This window comes from Salvelinus namaycush, chromosome 8, assembly GCF_016432855.1.
Source record: "Salvelinus namaycush isolate Seneca chromosome 8, SaNama_1.0, whole genome shotgun sequence".
NCBI lineage: Eukaryota > Metazoa > Chordata > Actinopteri > Salmoniformes > Salmonidae > Salvelinus > Salvelinus namaycush.
Genome location: NC_052314.1, coordinates 66,105,330 through 66,120,507, shown reverse-complemented (window position 1 = coordinate 66,120,507; position 15,178 = coordinate 66,105,330). Strand labels below are relative to the sequence as shown.

General features: G+C 41.6%; 1 protein-coding gene across 1 annotated transcript in view; it reads right to left on the bottom strand.

Moving 5' to 3' along the window:
* Positions 1–226: 226 nt before the first annotated feature.
* The window catches only part of LOC120052007 (neuronal acetylcholine receptor subunit alpha-3-like), a 20,279-nt gene continuing 5,327 nt past the window's right edge, over positions 227–15,178 (bottom strand). The window contains exons 3-9 of the mRNA XM_038998887.1: positions 11,062–11,171; positions 9,688–9,895; positions 9,151–9,381; positions 7,543–7,769; positions 3,637–3,787; positions 2,816–3,082; positions 227–352 (exon numbers count right to left, since the gene is read on the bottom strand). Of these exons, the coding sequence (XP_038854815.1) occupies positions 227–352; positions 2,816–3,082; positions 3,637–3,787; positions 7,543–7,769; positions 9,151–9,381; positions 9,688–9,895; positions 11,062–11,171 (1,320 nt within the window). The remainder of the gene's footprint in view (positions 353–2,815; positions 3,083–3,636; positions 3,788–7,542; positions 7,770–9,150; positions 9,382–9,687; positions 9,896–11,061; positions 11,172–15,178) is intronic.

Here is a 15,178-nt window from a genome sequence, read left to right as displayed (position 1 = left end):
GACTGGTTTTTGGTTCTAACTCATACCCAGCAACTCCGATTGGTGACTGTTGATTGGTTCTTGGTGTCTACCATGTATACAGTATGATTGTGTCATTTATTTATTTAGAATTTACAACACAAAACCAACGAGTCCATTTGGTGGCGATGGACTGACAACACTGATTGGTGACTGGTCGAAACGTGGAGGCAGCCGGTGGTGTCAGTGAGCCCTTATTGGTTCTGGGTTATGACAGGAAGCCAATGACAGGCTGCAGGAAGAGGCCGAGGGTTCCGAGGATGCACACCGTCACAAACACCCACAGGAAGATTCTGTCTATCACCATGGCAACGTACTTCCAATCATCCTCCACCTGAGAGAAAGGGATGGATGAAGGGATGAAGGTATGGAGAGAGAGAGAGAGAGAGAGAGAGAGAGAGAGAGAGAGAGAGAAAGAGAGAGAGAGATATGATTTTGGACCATGAAGGAAGGCGGAGGGTTGGGTAAAAAGTGAGGATGAGAAGAAAGAAAGAAAGGTAAAACTGAGTTGACTACTTGCGGAAGCGTCCCCCTACTATAACTGACAAATAGAACATTAGTATGTTAATGGTATTCATCAGTGTCAGAATCAAACGCGCACACACACACACACACACACACACACACACACACACACACACACACACACACACACACACACACACACACACACACACACACACACACACACACACATACACACACACCAAAGTGTCTGAAGCAGACAGGCAGCCTGGCAGTGCTGATTGAGAAGAGAAGTACTTTACATATCAAAGACAGCTTTCCCCCCAAGGGGAGAGTTCAACCTCAGAAGACAACACAAAGAACACGGGACTTATTTTTCACTAAAGTCTTGTAACTATTTTCTCTTGTATTGTACAGAGAGATAACTTTTTTAACTCATTAGGGATATCAAACAGTGTTCCATCCAACAATAATCCACTTGGTTGATATTATAAACAAGGGAGTATCAACAAACAATGGGTGAACATCTCGAAAAGCAGAGTTGCGAACATGATCTTTGTTATGAAGACCCAGTGCGAGAGAAAACTATTCCTTCAACGTTAACAGAGCTTTGTATGGGCTAACTGTACACACCTTCTTGGCCTTGGTTAAAGCTAAAGCTTTTTATTGTTTGCCGAAGCTAAAGCTATTTGTTGTTTGCCTAAATTAAATCTATTTCTATATTGTGCGCTAACGAAGCGAACATATACTGTACGCTAATGCTTTCCCACCCAGTCACATCGTTGACCTTGTCGTTAGTGGAAGATATTTGTTGTTAGCCGAAGTTAAACCTATTTCTCCATTGTACGCTAATAAAGCTAATGGTAGCATCTAATACTAGTCCACCCACTCACCTCTTTGGCATTTTTAAGCTAAAGCGATTTGTTTTTAGTCAAAGCTGAACCTATTTCCCCATTGTGCGCTAACAAAGCTAACATATATACCAATTCTAGCCCACCCTATAACCTCTTTGGCCTTGGTCTTTAGCTGTATTGTAAAAGTTCTCTGAATAAACGCATGTGCTAAATGACAGACAAAATGTCACTCACCTCTTTGGCCTGATAAAGCTAAAGTTAGTTGGTGTTTACCCAAAGTTAAACCTACTGTATTTCTCCATTGAACTCCAACAAAGCTAACTTGCAGGCCCACCCACTTGTTAAACCTACTGTATTTCTCCATTGAACTCCAACAAAGCTAACTTGCAGGCCCACCCACTCGTTAAACCTACTGTATTTCTCCATTGAACTCCAACAAAGCTAACTTGCAGGCCCACCCACTCGTTAAACCTACTGTATTTCTCCATTGAACTCCAACAAAGCTAACTTGCAGGCCCACCCACTCACCTCTTTGGCCTTGTTGAAGGTAAAGCTAGTTGGTATTAATTAAGCTAAACCTAATGTATTTCTCCATTGCAGGCTAACACTAGCTTGACACTCACCTCTTTGGCCTTGTTGAAGGTAAAGCTAGTTGGTATTAATTAAGCTAAACCTAATGTATTTCTCCATTGCAGGCTAACACTAGCTTGACACTCACCTCTTTGGCCTTGTTGAAGGTAAAGCTAGTTGGTATTAATTAAGCTAAACCTAATGTATTTCTCCATTGCAGGCTAACACTAGCTTGCCACTCACCTCTTTGGCCCTGTTGAAGGTAAAGCTAGTTGGTATTAATTAATCTAAACCTAATGTATTTCTCCATTGCAGGCTAACACTAGCTTGCCACTCACCTCTTTGGCCTTGTTGAAGGTAAAGCTAGTTGGTATTAATTAATCTAAACCTAATGTATTTCTCCATTGCAGGCTAACACTAGCTTGCCACTCACCTCTTTGGCCTTGTTGAAGGTAAAGCTAGTTGGTATTAATTAATCTAAACCTAATGTATTTCTCCATTGCAGGCTAACACTAGCTTGCCACTCACCTCTTTGGCCTTGTTGAAGGTAAAGCTAGTTGGTATTAATTAAGCTAAACCTAATGTATTTCTCCATTGCAGGCTAACACTAGCTTGCCACTCACCTCTTTGGCCTTGTTGAAGGTAAAGCTAGTTGGTATTAATTAAGCTAAACCTAATGTATTTCTCCATTGCAGGCTAACACTAGCTTGCCACTCACCTCTTTGGCCTTGTTGAAGGTAAAGCTAGTTGGTATTAATTAAGCTAAACCTAATGTATTTCTCCATTGCAGGCTAACACTAGCTTGCCACTCACCTCTTTGGCCTTGTTGAAGGTAAAGCTAGTTGGTATTAATTAAGCTAAACCTAATGTATTTCTCCATTGCAGGCTAACACTAGCTTGACACTCACCTCTTTGGCCTTGTTGCGGCTCCTCATGTTCTCGGCGATGTACTTGACGCTCTCGATGGCCTGTTTAATCTCCGGGGACAGGACGGAGAAGGCCACCACCGTGTTGATGCTCTGAGGACTCAGCTGGCGGCTCAGTTTCCCCGGATCTGTTGTCTCTGGGGTCTCCTTCCCATGTTGGCAGGGGCAAGGGCACTTCTTTCCCCCTCTTTCTCCACATCCTCCCTCAGTCAGTTTGTTGTCTCCGAACTCCAGGCAGTTCCCTCCCTGCTGGGAAATGAAGAGAATGGAATGAAATAGAATAGAATAGAATGCAATGGAATGTAAAAGGAGAGAGTAGAATAGAATACAGTAGAATATAATATAATTCATAAGGTTTCTAGAAATCCCAGTTGAAAGATTCCTGCATGTCCTGCTTATTTGATCCTGACTCCAGGAAAGTCACCAGATTTTTGTAACCTTAATCCAGAGGCCAAAGATCTACTCAGTGTATTATCTACCCCACATGTTAACCTCTACCATTATTGGAATACATCAGGGACTAGGTGGAACAACAGAAAGGAACATTGCTACTTGAAGGAATTAAACCATTCAGTCATCTATTGATCAGTTTGTCAATCCCTCCCAACACCCAACCATCAACCAAACAACCAACCGACCAACCAACCAACCCACCCGCCAGCCAACAAACCAGACACCCACCCACCCACCGACCCACCCACGACCCACCCACGACCCACCCACCCACCCACCCACCCACCAACCAACAACCAACCAACCACCAACCGACCACCAACCAACCAACCAACCACCAACCAACCCACCGTCAGACTATTCTTTCTCTTCTTTCCTCCTTTCCCTCCTCCACCTCCTCCTCCTCCTCCTCCTGCTCCTCGCTCCTCCCCGCTGTCTGAACAGAGGGCCTTGCCGTCCTGGTCTATGGGCCGTCTCATCAGCATGATTCTTGGTAGCACCCTGATGGACACAGAACAATTAACGATACTGTCATCAGCATGACTCTGGGTAGCACCCTGATGGACACAGAACAATTAACAATACTGTCATCAGCATGACTCTGGGTAGCACCCTGATGGACACAGAACAATTAACAATACCGTCATCAGCATGACTCTGGGTAGCACCCTGATGGACACAGAACAATTAACAGTACTTCAGTGTATTGTAAATATAATAAAGTAGTATTGGTATGGTATGGTATATTATAGTATTGTATAGTATTGTATTGTGTTCTATAGTATTGTATAGTATCATATTGTATAGTATTGTATAGACATTGTATTGTATTGTATAGTATTGTATTTTATTGTATAGTATTGCATTGTATTGTATTCCATTGCATTGTATAGTAGTGTATAGTATTGTATTGTATTATATTGGTACTGGTATTGGTATTGGTATTGTATTCTATAGTAATGTATTAAATAGTATTGGTATTGTATTCTATTGTATTGTATAGTATTGTATTGTATTGTGTAGGCATTGTATTGTATAGTATTGTATTATATAGGTAGTACACTGATGAACAACAAACAAAATAAATAAGAACTTAAGTGTATTGTAATATAATATACACTGATACAAAACATTAAGAACACCTTCCTAATATTGAGTTGGCCTAAGAGTTGGTCTAAGAGTTGGTCTAAGAGTTGGGCTGAGAGTTGGGCTAAGAGTTGGTCTAAGAGTTGGGCTGAGAGTTGGTCTAAGAGTTGGGCTAAGAGTTGGGCTAAGAGTTGGGCTAAGAGTTGTGCTAAGAGTTGGGCTAAGAGTTGGTCTAAGAGTTGGTTTAAGAGTTGGTCTAAGAGTTGGTCTAAGAGTTTGTTTAAGAGTTGGTTTAAGAGTTGGTCTAAGAGTTGGTTTAAGAGTTGGTCTGGGAGTTGGGCTAAGAGTTGGTCTGGGAGTTGGGCTAAGAGTTGGTCTGAGAGCTGGGCTAAGAGTTGGGCTAAGAGTTGGGCTGAGAGTTGGGCTAAGAGTTGGGCTAAGAGTTGGGCTAAGAGTTGGGCTGAGAGTTGGGCTAAGAGTTGAGCTAAGAGTTGGGCTAAGAGTTGGACTAAGAGTTGGTCTAAGAGTTGGGCTGAGAGTTGGTCTAAGAGTTGGACTGACAGTTGGTCTAAGAGTTGGTCTAAGAGTTGGGCTGAGAGTTGGGCTAAGAGTTGGTTTAACAGTTGGGCTGGGAGTTGGGCTAAGAGTTGGGCTAAGAGTTGGGCTAAGAGTTGGGCTAAGACTTGGTCTAAGAGTTGGGCTGAGAGTTGGGCTAAGAGTTGGGCTAAGAGTTGGGCTAAGAGTTGGGCTAAGAGTTGGGCTAAGAGTTGGGCTAAGAGTTGGGCTAAGAGTTGGGCTAAGAGTTGGGCTAAGAGTTGGGCTAAGAGTTGGATTAAGAGTTGGATTAAGAGTTGGGCTAAGAGTTGGTTTAACAGTTGGGCTGGGAGTTGGTTTAAGAGTCAGGCTGAGAGTTGGTCTAAGAGTTGGATTAAGAGTTGGTCTAAGAGTTGGATTAAGAGTTGGTCTAAAAGTTGGATTAAGAGTTGGTCTAAAAGTTGGATTAAGAGTTGGTCTAAAAGTTGGATTAAGAGTTGGGCTGAGAGTTGGGCTGAGAGTCAGGCTAAGACTTGGTCTAAGACTTGGTCTAAGAGTTGGGCTGAGAGTTGGGCTAAGAGTTGGTTTAACAGTTGGGCTGAGAGTTGGTCTAAGAGTTGGTCTAAGAGTTGGGCTGAGAGTTGGGCTAAGAGTTGGGCTGAGAGTTGGGCTAAGAGTTGGTCTAAGAGTTGTTCTAAGAGTTGGTCTGAGAGTTGGATTAAGAGTTGGTCTAAGAGTTGGTTTAAGAGTTGGGCTGAGAGTTGGTCTAAGAGTTGGATTAAGAGTTGGGCTGAGAGTTGGTCTAAGACTTGGATTAAGAGTTGGGCTAAGAGTTGGATTAAGAGTTGGGCTAAGAGTTAGTCTAAGAGTTGGATTAAGAGTTGGTCTAAGAGTTGGGCTGAGAGTTGGGCTAAGAGTTGGGCTGAGAGTTGGGCTAAGAGTTAGTCTAAGAGTTGGGCTAAGAGTTGGTCTAAGAGTTGGTCTAAGAGTTGGGCTGAGAGTTGGGCTAAGAGTTGGGCTAAGAGTTGGATAAAGAGATGGATTAAGAGTTGGTCTAAGAGTTGGGCTAAGAGTTGGTCAAATAGTTGGATTAAGAGTTGGTCTAAGAGTTTGTTTAAGAGTTGGGCTGAGAGTTGGGCTAAGAGTTGGTCTAAGAGTTGGATTAAGAGTTGGTCTAAGAGTTGGATTAAGAGTTGGGGTAAGAGTTGGTCTAAGAGTTGGGCTGAGAGTTGGGCTAAGAGTTGGGCTGAGAGAAGGGAGTTGAGCTAAGAGTTGGGCTGAGAGTTGGGCTAAGAATTGGTCTAAGAATTGGTCTAAGAATTGGTCTAAGAGTTGGGCTAAGAGTTGGGCTAAGAGTTGGTCTAAGAGTTGGGCTAAGAATGTGTCTAAGAATTGGTCTAAGAGTTGGGCTAAGAGTTGGTCTAAGAGTTGGGCTAAGAATTGGTCTAAGAGTTGGTCTAAGAGTTGGATTAAGAGTTGGGCTAAGAGTTGGGCTAAGAGTTGGGCTAAGAGTTGGTCTAAGAGTTGGATTAAGAGTTGGTCTAAGAGTTGGATTAAGAGTTGGTCTAAGAGTTGGTCTAAGAGTTGGTCTGAGAGTTGGTCTGAGAGTTGGTCTGAGAGTTGGGCTAAGAGTTGATTTAACAGTTGGGCTAAGAGTTGGTTTAAGAGTTGGGCTAAGAGTTGGATTAAGAGTTTGATTAAGAGTTGGTCTAAGAGTTGGTCTAAGAGTTGGATTAAGAGTTGGTCTAAGAGTTGGTCTAAGAGTTGGGCTGAGAGTTGGGCTAAGAGTTGGGCTAAGAGTTGGATAAAGAGATGGATTAAGAGTTGGTCTAAGAGTTGGTCAAATAGTTGGTCAAATAGTTGGTCTAAGAGTTTGTTTAAGAGTTGGGCTGAGAGTTGGGCTAAGAGTTGGTCTAAGAGTTGGATTAAGAGTTGGTCTAAGAGTTGGATTAAGAGTTGGGGTAAGAGTTGGTCTAAGAGTTGGGCTGAGAGTTGGGCTAAGAGTTGGTCAAATAGTTGGATTAAGAGTTGGTCTAAGAGTTGGATTAAGAGTTGGGCTAAGAGTTGGTCTAAGAGTTGGGCTAAGAATTGGTCTAAGAGTTGGATTAAGAGTTGGTCTAAGAGTTGGTCTAAGAGTTGGATTAAGAGTTGGATTAAGAGTTGGTCTAAGAGTTGGTCTAAGAGTTGGTCTGAGAGTTGGTCTGAGAGTTGGTCTGAGAGTTGGGCTGAGAGTTGGTCTAAGAGTTGGTCTAAGAGTTGGGCTAAGAGTTGGTTTAAGAGTTGGGCTAAGAGTTGGATTAAGAGTTTGATTAAGAGTTGGTCTAAGAGTTGGTCTAAGAGTTGGATTAAGAGTTGGATTAAGAGTTGGATTAAGAGTTGGGCTAAGAGTTGGTCTAAGAGTTGGTCTAAGAGTTGGGAGTTGAGCTGAGAGTTGAGCTGAGAGTTTAGCTAAGAGTTGAGCTAAGAGTTGAGTTTAGAGATGGGAGTTGAGCTGAGAGTTGAGCTGATAGTTTAGCTGAGAGTTTAGCTAAGAGTTTAGCTAAGAGTTGAGTTTAGAGATGGGAGTTGAGCTAAGAGTTGAGCTAATAGTTGAGCTAAGAGCTGAGCTAAGAGTCGAGCTAATGCTCTCTCTTTACCTGAGGAAGACGGACCTGACCCAGCCCGGCATGGTGTGGGTCATTGGTGTACGGTAGTGGACGTTCAAGACGAACACGGTGATGACGATGGAGAGGGTGACAAAGATCATAGTGAAGAGGAGGTACTCCCCGATGAGGGGGATGACCAGGGAGGTGGACGGGATGGTCTCAGTGATCACCAGAAGGAACACAGTGAGGGAGAGGAGGACAGAGATACAGAGGGTCACCTGTTGGGTGAGGGAGGGAGAGAGAGAGAGAGAGAGAGAGAGAGAGAGGGAGAGAGAGAGAGAGAGAGAGCGAGAGAGAGAGAGAGAGAGAGAGAGAGAGAGAGAGAGAGAGAGAGAGAGAGAGAGAGAGAGATGAACTCTGTAAGAGGCCCAGCGTGTGTTGTTTATTGACCTAGGAGGAAGCAATTATTATTTCATTCCATTGCATGTACACTATACGCACAATTCCAACAACACCATCATCACCCAGAACGAACGTCGGTTGATTTAGTCCGAGCATTCACACCAATCCCACTGTAGCTAACATTGTCCAACATTTCACACGGTGGCTCATTCTGAACACACAACAAATTGACTGCAGTGCCCGATTACAGAACACATCCCTTATTTACTGGGTGCTAGGCAGATTAAAAAATTAATTATAATATAATTATAATAATAATTATAAACTGGGTGGTTCGAGCCCTGAATTCTGATTGGCTGACAGCCGTGGTATATCACACCGTATACCACGGGTATGACAAAACGTTTATTTTTACTGCTCTAATTACGTTGATAACCAGTTCATAATAGCAATAAGGCACCTCGGGGGTTTGTGGTATACGGCCAATATAGCACGGCCCTTAGCCGTGGTATATTGGCCATATACCACACCCCCTCGTGCCTTATTGATTGAATTTAATATAATAAAACAAGTAGTTTAATATAATAATGTAATATATAACATATCTCATGTAGCAGACACTTTTATCGATAGCAACTTACAGGAGTTGATGTGAAGTAGGGTCTGCACACTCAGTTTCTCCGACACATGACCTTGTGTTGGTGGATTTGAGTGGGCAGACCCTACTTCATTACTATAGCAACATGCTATAACATTATTACAGTGCCTATAGGAAGTATTCATCCCCCTTGGACTTTTTCCACATTTTGTTGTGTTTCAACCTGGAATTCAAACGCATTTCATTGAGATCTCCTTGTCACTGACTTTGACAGGAAGTGATTTTTTTATTGTCAAAGTCAAAAGAGAATTCGACAAATGTTAATGATTAATGAATTAATGATTAATGAAAGTATTAAAATAAGTGCAAATTGTGTAATTGTTTAAGGACAATTTCTACAACATCTTCATTTTATAATTTGTAGCAATTCATAATTTGTATTTTGTTTAATTTCTTTGACTGCAGAATGTATAAAATATAAAGTGGCAGTTTTCACATACTATATACTGTGGATGCTGGTTTGTTGCTGGAGATAATGGAAAATAGATTGTAACACAACAACATGACAACATACATGACCACAAAGACGTTCAACACAGTCAACTCAACAAGATGTGGTAAAGTCCAAGGGGTGGGGACACTTCCTGCAGGCACCGTACCTTCTCTCCGCAGTCGGAGGGCAGGTAGAAGACCAGGACTGTTAAAAAAGAGATGAGGAGACAGGGGATGATGAGGTTGATGGTGTAGAAGAGAGGCAGGCGTCTGATGTAGAAGGAGTAGGTGATGTCTGGGTAGATCTCCTCGCAGCAGTTGTACTTGATGTCGTGCTTGTAGCCTGGAGCATCGATGATCTCCCACTCGCCGCTCTCCCAGAAATCTTTGAGGTTGACCTGAGGTAGGTGACATCAGGTTTATTGAGGCCTTGATTCTGAGTAGCTATTTCATAAACATGCATTAATCTTGGTTGGATTACACAATTCTGGAGAATGGATTCAGTAACTGAGACTTAGATTAAAAGACTTACAATAGTCAATAATTGAACACTGGACAAGACTGTAACTACCAATAGGATACCACAAAATTGGGGAGAAAAAGGGGTAAAAAAAACAAAGATTTGAACACTACCCATAATTCCTTTATAGCTCTATACCACAAAATGGTGTATCAGAAAATGGATGTGCAAATATTTTTCTAACCTTTGACCCAATGAGCACCAGGTCGATCTTGGCCTTGTCGTAGGTCCAGGAGCCAAACTTCATGGAGCAGTTCTGGTAGTCGAAGGGGAAGTAGGTGATGTCCATGGGGCAGGAGGACTTAAAGATGGCGGGGGGAACCCAGGTGACTGTACCGTCAAACTTCAACAGAGCTTTGGTCTTATCTTCAACCAGGAAGTCTCCCACAGCACTGAAGTTGGGGGGTGGAGAGAGAGGAAAGAGATGTGTTGGAGAGAGAGGAAAGAGATGTGTTGGAGAGAGAGGAAAGAGATGTGTTGGAGAGAGAGGAAAGAGATGTGTTGGAGAGAGAGGAAAGAGATGTGTTGGAGAGAGAGGAAAGAGATGTGTTGGAGAGAGAGGAAAGAGATGTGTTGGAGAGAGAGGAAAGAGATGTGTTGGAGAGAGAGGAAAGAGATGTGTTGGAGAGAGAGGAAGAGGGAGGTATGGGGAAGGTGAGAGGATCAGAAAGGAAGAAACAAGGGAAGTGAGGAGGATATTGTCGTTACACTATGAGAAGAGCTGTCCTTTGTGATAAGGGCATTTCAGTGTTATTGTTTTGCATTGTATATTGGAATAAAAGCAAAATAAAATAATAAGGATATGAAATTAATCGAAAATTAAATCCATAGAAAATGGAAATAGTTTGTATAAATGTGTTTAAAATCTCTCTTCACAAACAGTTCAGTTCAGCACCTACTTTAGTACTTGGTCCTGTGTGACTCAGTTGGTTCAATATCCACATTGATCTCATACACATACTAAAAATGACTGCTCTCACAGAAAAACACATCTGCTAAGTGACATGGCAAAATCACTTGTTATAAAACACTAAGTCATGACTCACTTGTTATACAACACTATGTCAGGTTGTTAGAGAGCACTATGTCAGGTTGTGATAGAGTACTATGTCATGTTGTTATAGAGTACTATGCCAGGTTTTTATAGAGCACAATGTCAGGTTGTTATAGAGCACTATGTCAGGTTGTTATAGACCACTATGTCAGGTTGTTATAGAGTACTATGTCAGGTTGTTATAGAGTACGATGTCAGGTTGTTATAGAGTACTATGTCATGTTGTTAAAGAGTACTATGTCAGGTTGTTATAGAGTACTATGTCATGTTGTTATAGAGTACTATGTCCGGTTGTTATAGAGTACTATGTCAGGTTGTTATAGAGCACTATGTCAGGTTGTTATAGAGTACGATGTCAGGTTGTTATAGAGTACGATGTCAGGTTGCTATAGAGCACTATGTCAGGTTGTTATAGAGCACTATGTCAGGTTGTTATAGAGTACGATGTCAGGTTGCTATAGAGCACTGTGTCAGGTTGTTATAGAGCACTATGTCTGGACTCACTTGTTATAAAGCACTATGTCAGGTCTCCAGATCTTGTTGGATGGAACTCTGATGAACTCAATCCCATCAAACTCTACTGGGGCCCAGCTCAGTTTGTAGTCGTTCCAGATCTGAAACACAAACACAGCATGAATGAGTGTATGTGTGTGTGTGTGTGTGTGTGTGTTAGGGAGTCACCTTAAGAAGAAAGGAAGATAGTAAGATACACACGCACAAATATGCACACACACACACACACACACACATACAGCGTTGATTACTTTATCAAACACACCCCCTCGTGGATTTGTCCGAATGATCTTGAATTGAAACTTAACCATATTTGTATTAATTTCTTTAACCCCCTGGAGTCTATTGATGCACCGGTGCGTCAATATAAATAATAACTTTTAAAAAGGTCTTCGTCAAAATCTGTCAGTTTAAGCTAGAGATATCCTTTTGATATAGATATTACAGATTTCCTTTTGATATAGATATTACAGATATCCTTCTGATATAGATATTAGAGATTTCCTTCTGATATAGACATTAGAGATATCCTTCTGATATAGACATTAGAGATATCCTTCTGATATAGACATTAGAGATATCCTTCTGATATAGATATTACAGATATCCTTCTGATATAGATATTAGAGAGTTCCTTTTGATATAGACATTACAGATATCCTTCTGATATAGATATTAGAGATATCCTTCTGATATAGACATTACAGATATCCTTCTGATATAGATATTACAGATATCCTTCTGATATAGACATTAGAGATATCCTTCTGATATAGATATTAGAGAGTTCCTTTTGATATAGACATTACAGATATCCTTCTGATATAGATATTACAGATATCCTTCTGATATAGATATTAGAGAGTTCCTTTTGATATAGACATTACAGATATCCTTCTGATATAGATATTACAAATATCCTTCTGATATAGACATTACAGATTTCCTTCTGATATAGATATTACAGATATCCGTCTTTTTGCATTGGATCCGCCGACCCTGCACTGCAGACCTAGAGCGGTTTGTCAGACCATGAAACATCCCGAAAATCAGTCTTCTCACGAAGACGTCTGTAGCGTCCGGACGGTTTGACCTACAAACTATGAGTCTCTATGAAAGTCTCTATGGAAAGAGACTCATTAACACAATGGTATTCTCCGTTTTGGTCTAATGTCACGGGACTCATCTGAAGGTTACCTGTACCCAAAAAAGGGGTTAAATATGTGTGCAAAATAATATATATATATAAAAATATGTCCTGAGCGTTCTTATATCTCCTAGATTTAGGAAAGGCACTTCAAAACCTTGTTTCTATGAGGATATATTTGTTGACTGTCTATTTAAGAACTTTTCTGAATGTGTTATTCACCGTGTTTCTATAGGCTTTAGTAATACAAGCCAAATTCAATACTTTATCAAATATATATTTGATATACCTAAAAAGGTCCTAAAATTGCAAATCAAAAACTGAAATGATCCATAGTATGACCGTCTTAAAACAATTCCATGTGTTAGCTTAGATTGGGCTTAGACTTTTAAGAATTAAAATAAAGTGTAGCCTACTGAATATTATTCAATCACCACGAATGCCTTTGATTGGCTCTTCAATCAAATAACTACAGGTCTTACGGTAAAGAATGTTCTTCAAAGCAGCTTGCCTGGTAACACACACACACACACAAGCAAACACACACACACGATTGATTCTCTTATTAATATGTGGAAGTAAGCAGCTGTAATAATGGGGGGCCTATTTAATTTCCTGTTTCATGCTACGCTTGCGTTCCCATTTGTTACCTATGAGAGCGCTAAAGTTTGTCAGCCATGTAGCTTCATGCTAGGCTAGCTTTCCCATTTGGTTCCTAGGAGAGCGCTGAGGTTTGTTAGTCACGTCATGATCTGAAAAGGGATTGTGTTGATATGATGGGATCTTTGAATACTAAACAAGCTTCTAAGCTTCAATTACTAAATTCACAGCTGCTATTGCAAAGATAAGCCACAAATGACGTGTGAATCAATGTTTCTTAAAATCTTTAGTTGTTAGGCACTATGTTAGTTTGCCTGTCTCGTTCAACTCATAATATTATCACGAAAGAGACAGAACTCATTTCACATTTCTACATTACATTTTTATTTCAAATGAGTCCTGAGTAAATAATGGTGTACAACATATTAAGAACACCTTCCTAATATTGAGTTGCCCTCAGAACAGCCTCAGTTCATCAGGGCATGGACTCTACAAGGTGTTGAAAGCGTTCCACAGGGATGCTGGCCCATGTTGACTCCAACGCTTCCCACAGTTGTGTCAAGTTGGCTGGATTTCCTTTGGGTGGTGGACCATTCTTGATACACAGAGGAAATTGATGAGTGTGAAAAACCCAGCAGAGTTGTAGTTCTTGACACACTCAAACTGGTGCACCTGGCACCTACTACCATACCCCGTTCACACACTTAAATCTGTTGTCTTACCCATTCACCCTCTGAATGGCTCACATACACAATCCATGTCTCAATTGTCTCAAGGCTTAAAAGTCCTTCTTTAACCTGTCTCCTGCCCTTCATCTACACTGATTGAAGTGGATTTAACAAGTGACATCAATAAGGGATCATCGCTTTCACCTGGATTCACCTGGTCCGTCTATGTCATGGAAAGAGCAGGTGTTCCTAATGTTTTGTACCCTCAGTGTATGTCTGGCAGAGAGTTAAATATTGAAATGATGCCCGAATTGCAAACGTACAACACTAGCCATTTTGGACAGGTATACACAGTTTAAAGTGTTGACGTGTGTACTGAAGTACTGGGAGTGTATGTTACTCTCTGTAAGAGCTTTAACATGTTAACTCTAACGAGCATGCTTGACTGATCGCATTGATTGATTGATGAGAGAGAGATCTTTATATTATAGTGTTTAGGCCAGTACCAGTATACTCAAGGTTAGGATGTGTATATCACCCTCCTGTTCTACAGAGACAGATGGAAAGAGCTAGAAAAGGGAGAGAAGGAAAAGGAGAGAGAGAGGAAGGTATGGAGGGAAATAAAGATGGAGAGAGAGCGAGAGTAATAAACAGAGAAAGAAAGGAAGAAACAGAGAGAGAGAGAGTGAGAGAGAAGACTAATTCACTGCTTAGTACAGTATGCAGTAGTTCCAGACAAGTCACCTGGCTATCTAGAGGTCAGTAGTTCATGTAGGTCCAGAGAAGTCACCTAGCTATCTAGAGGTCAGTAGGTCATGTAGTTCCAGAGAAGTCACCTAGCTATCTAGAGGTCAGTAGGTCATGTAGTTCCAGAGAAGCCACCTAGCTATCTAGAGGTCAGTAGGTCATGTAGTTCCAGAGAAGTCACCTAGCTATCTAGAGGTCAGTAGGTCATGTAGTTCCAGAGAAGCCACCTAGCTATCTAGAGGTCAGTAGTTCATGTAGTTCCAGAGAAGTCACCTAGCTATCTAGAGGTCAGTAGGTCATGTAGTTACAGAGAAGTCACCTAGCTATCTAGAGGTCAGTAGGTCATGTAGTTCCAGAGAAGTCACATAGCTATCTAGAGGTCAGTAGGTCATGTAGTTCCAGAGAAGTCACCTAGCTATCTAGAGGTCAGTAGGTCATGTAGTTCCAGAGAAGTCACCTAGCTATCTAGAGGTCAGTAGGTCATGTAGTTCCAGAGAAGCCACCTAGCTATCTAGAGGTCAGTAGTTCATGTGGTTCCAGAGAAGTCACCTAGCTATCTAGAGGTCAGTAGGTCATGTAGTTCCAGAGAAGCCACCTAGCTATCTAGAGGTCAGTAGGTCATGTAGTTCCAGAGAAGCCACCTAGCTATCTAGAGGTCAGTAGGTCATGTAGTTCCAGAGAAGTCACCTAGCCACCTAGCCACCTAGCTATCTAGAAGTCAGTAGTCCGTGTAGTTCCAGAGAAGCCACCTAGCCACCTAGCTATCTAGAAGTCAGTAGTCCGTGTAGTTCCAGAGAAGCCACCTAGCCACCTAGCTATCTAGAGGTCAGTAGGTCATGTAGTTCCAGAGAAGTCACCTAGCTATCTAGAGGTCAGTAGGTCATGTAGTTCCAGAGAAGCCACCTAGCTATCTAGAGGTCAGTAGGTCATGTAGTTCCAGAGAAGC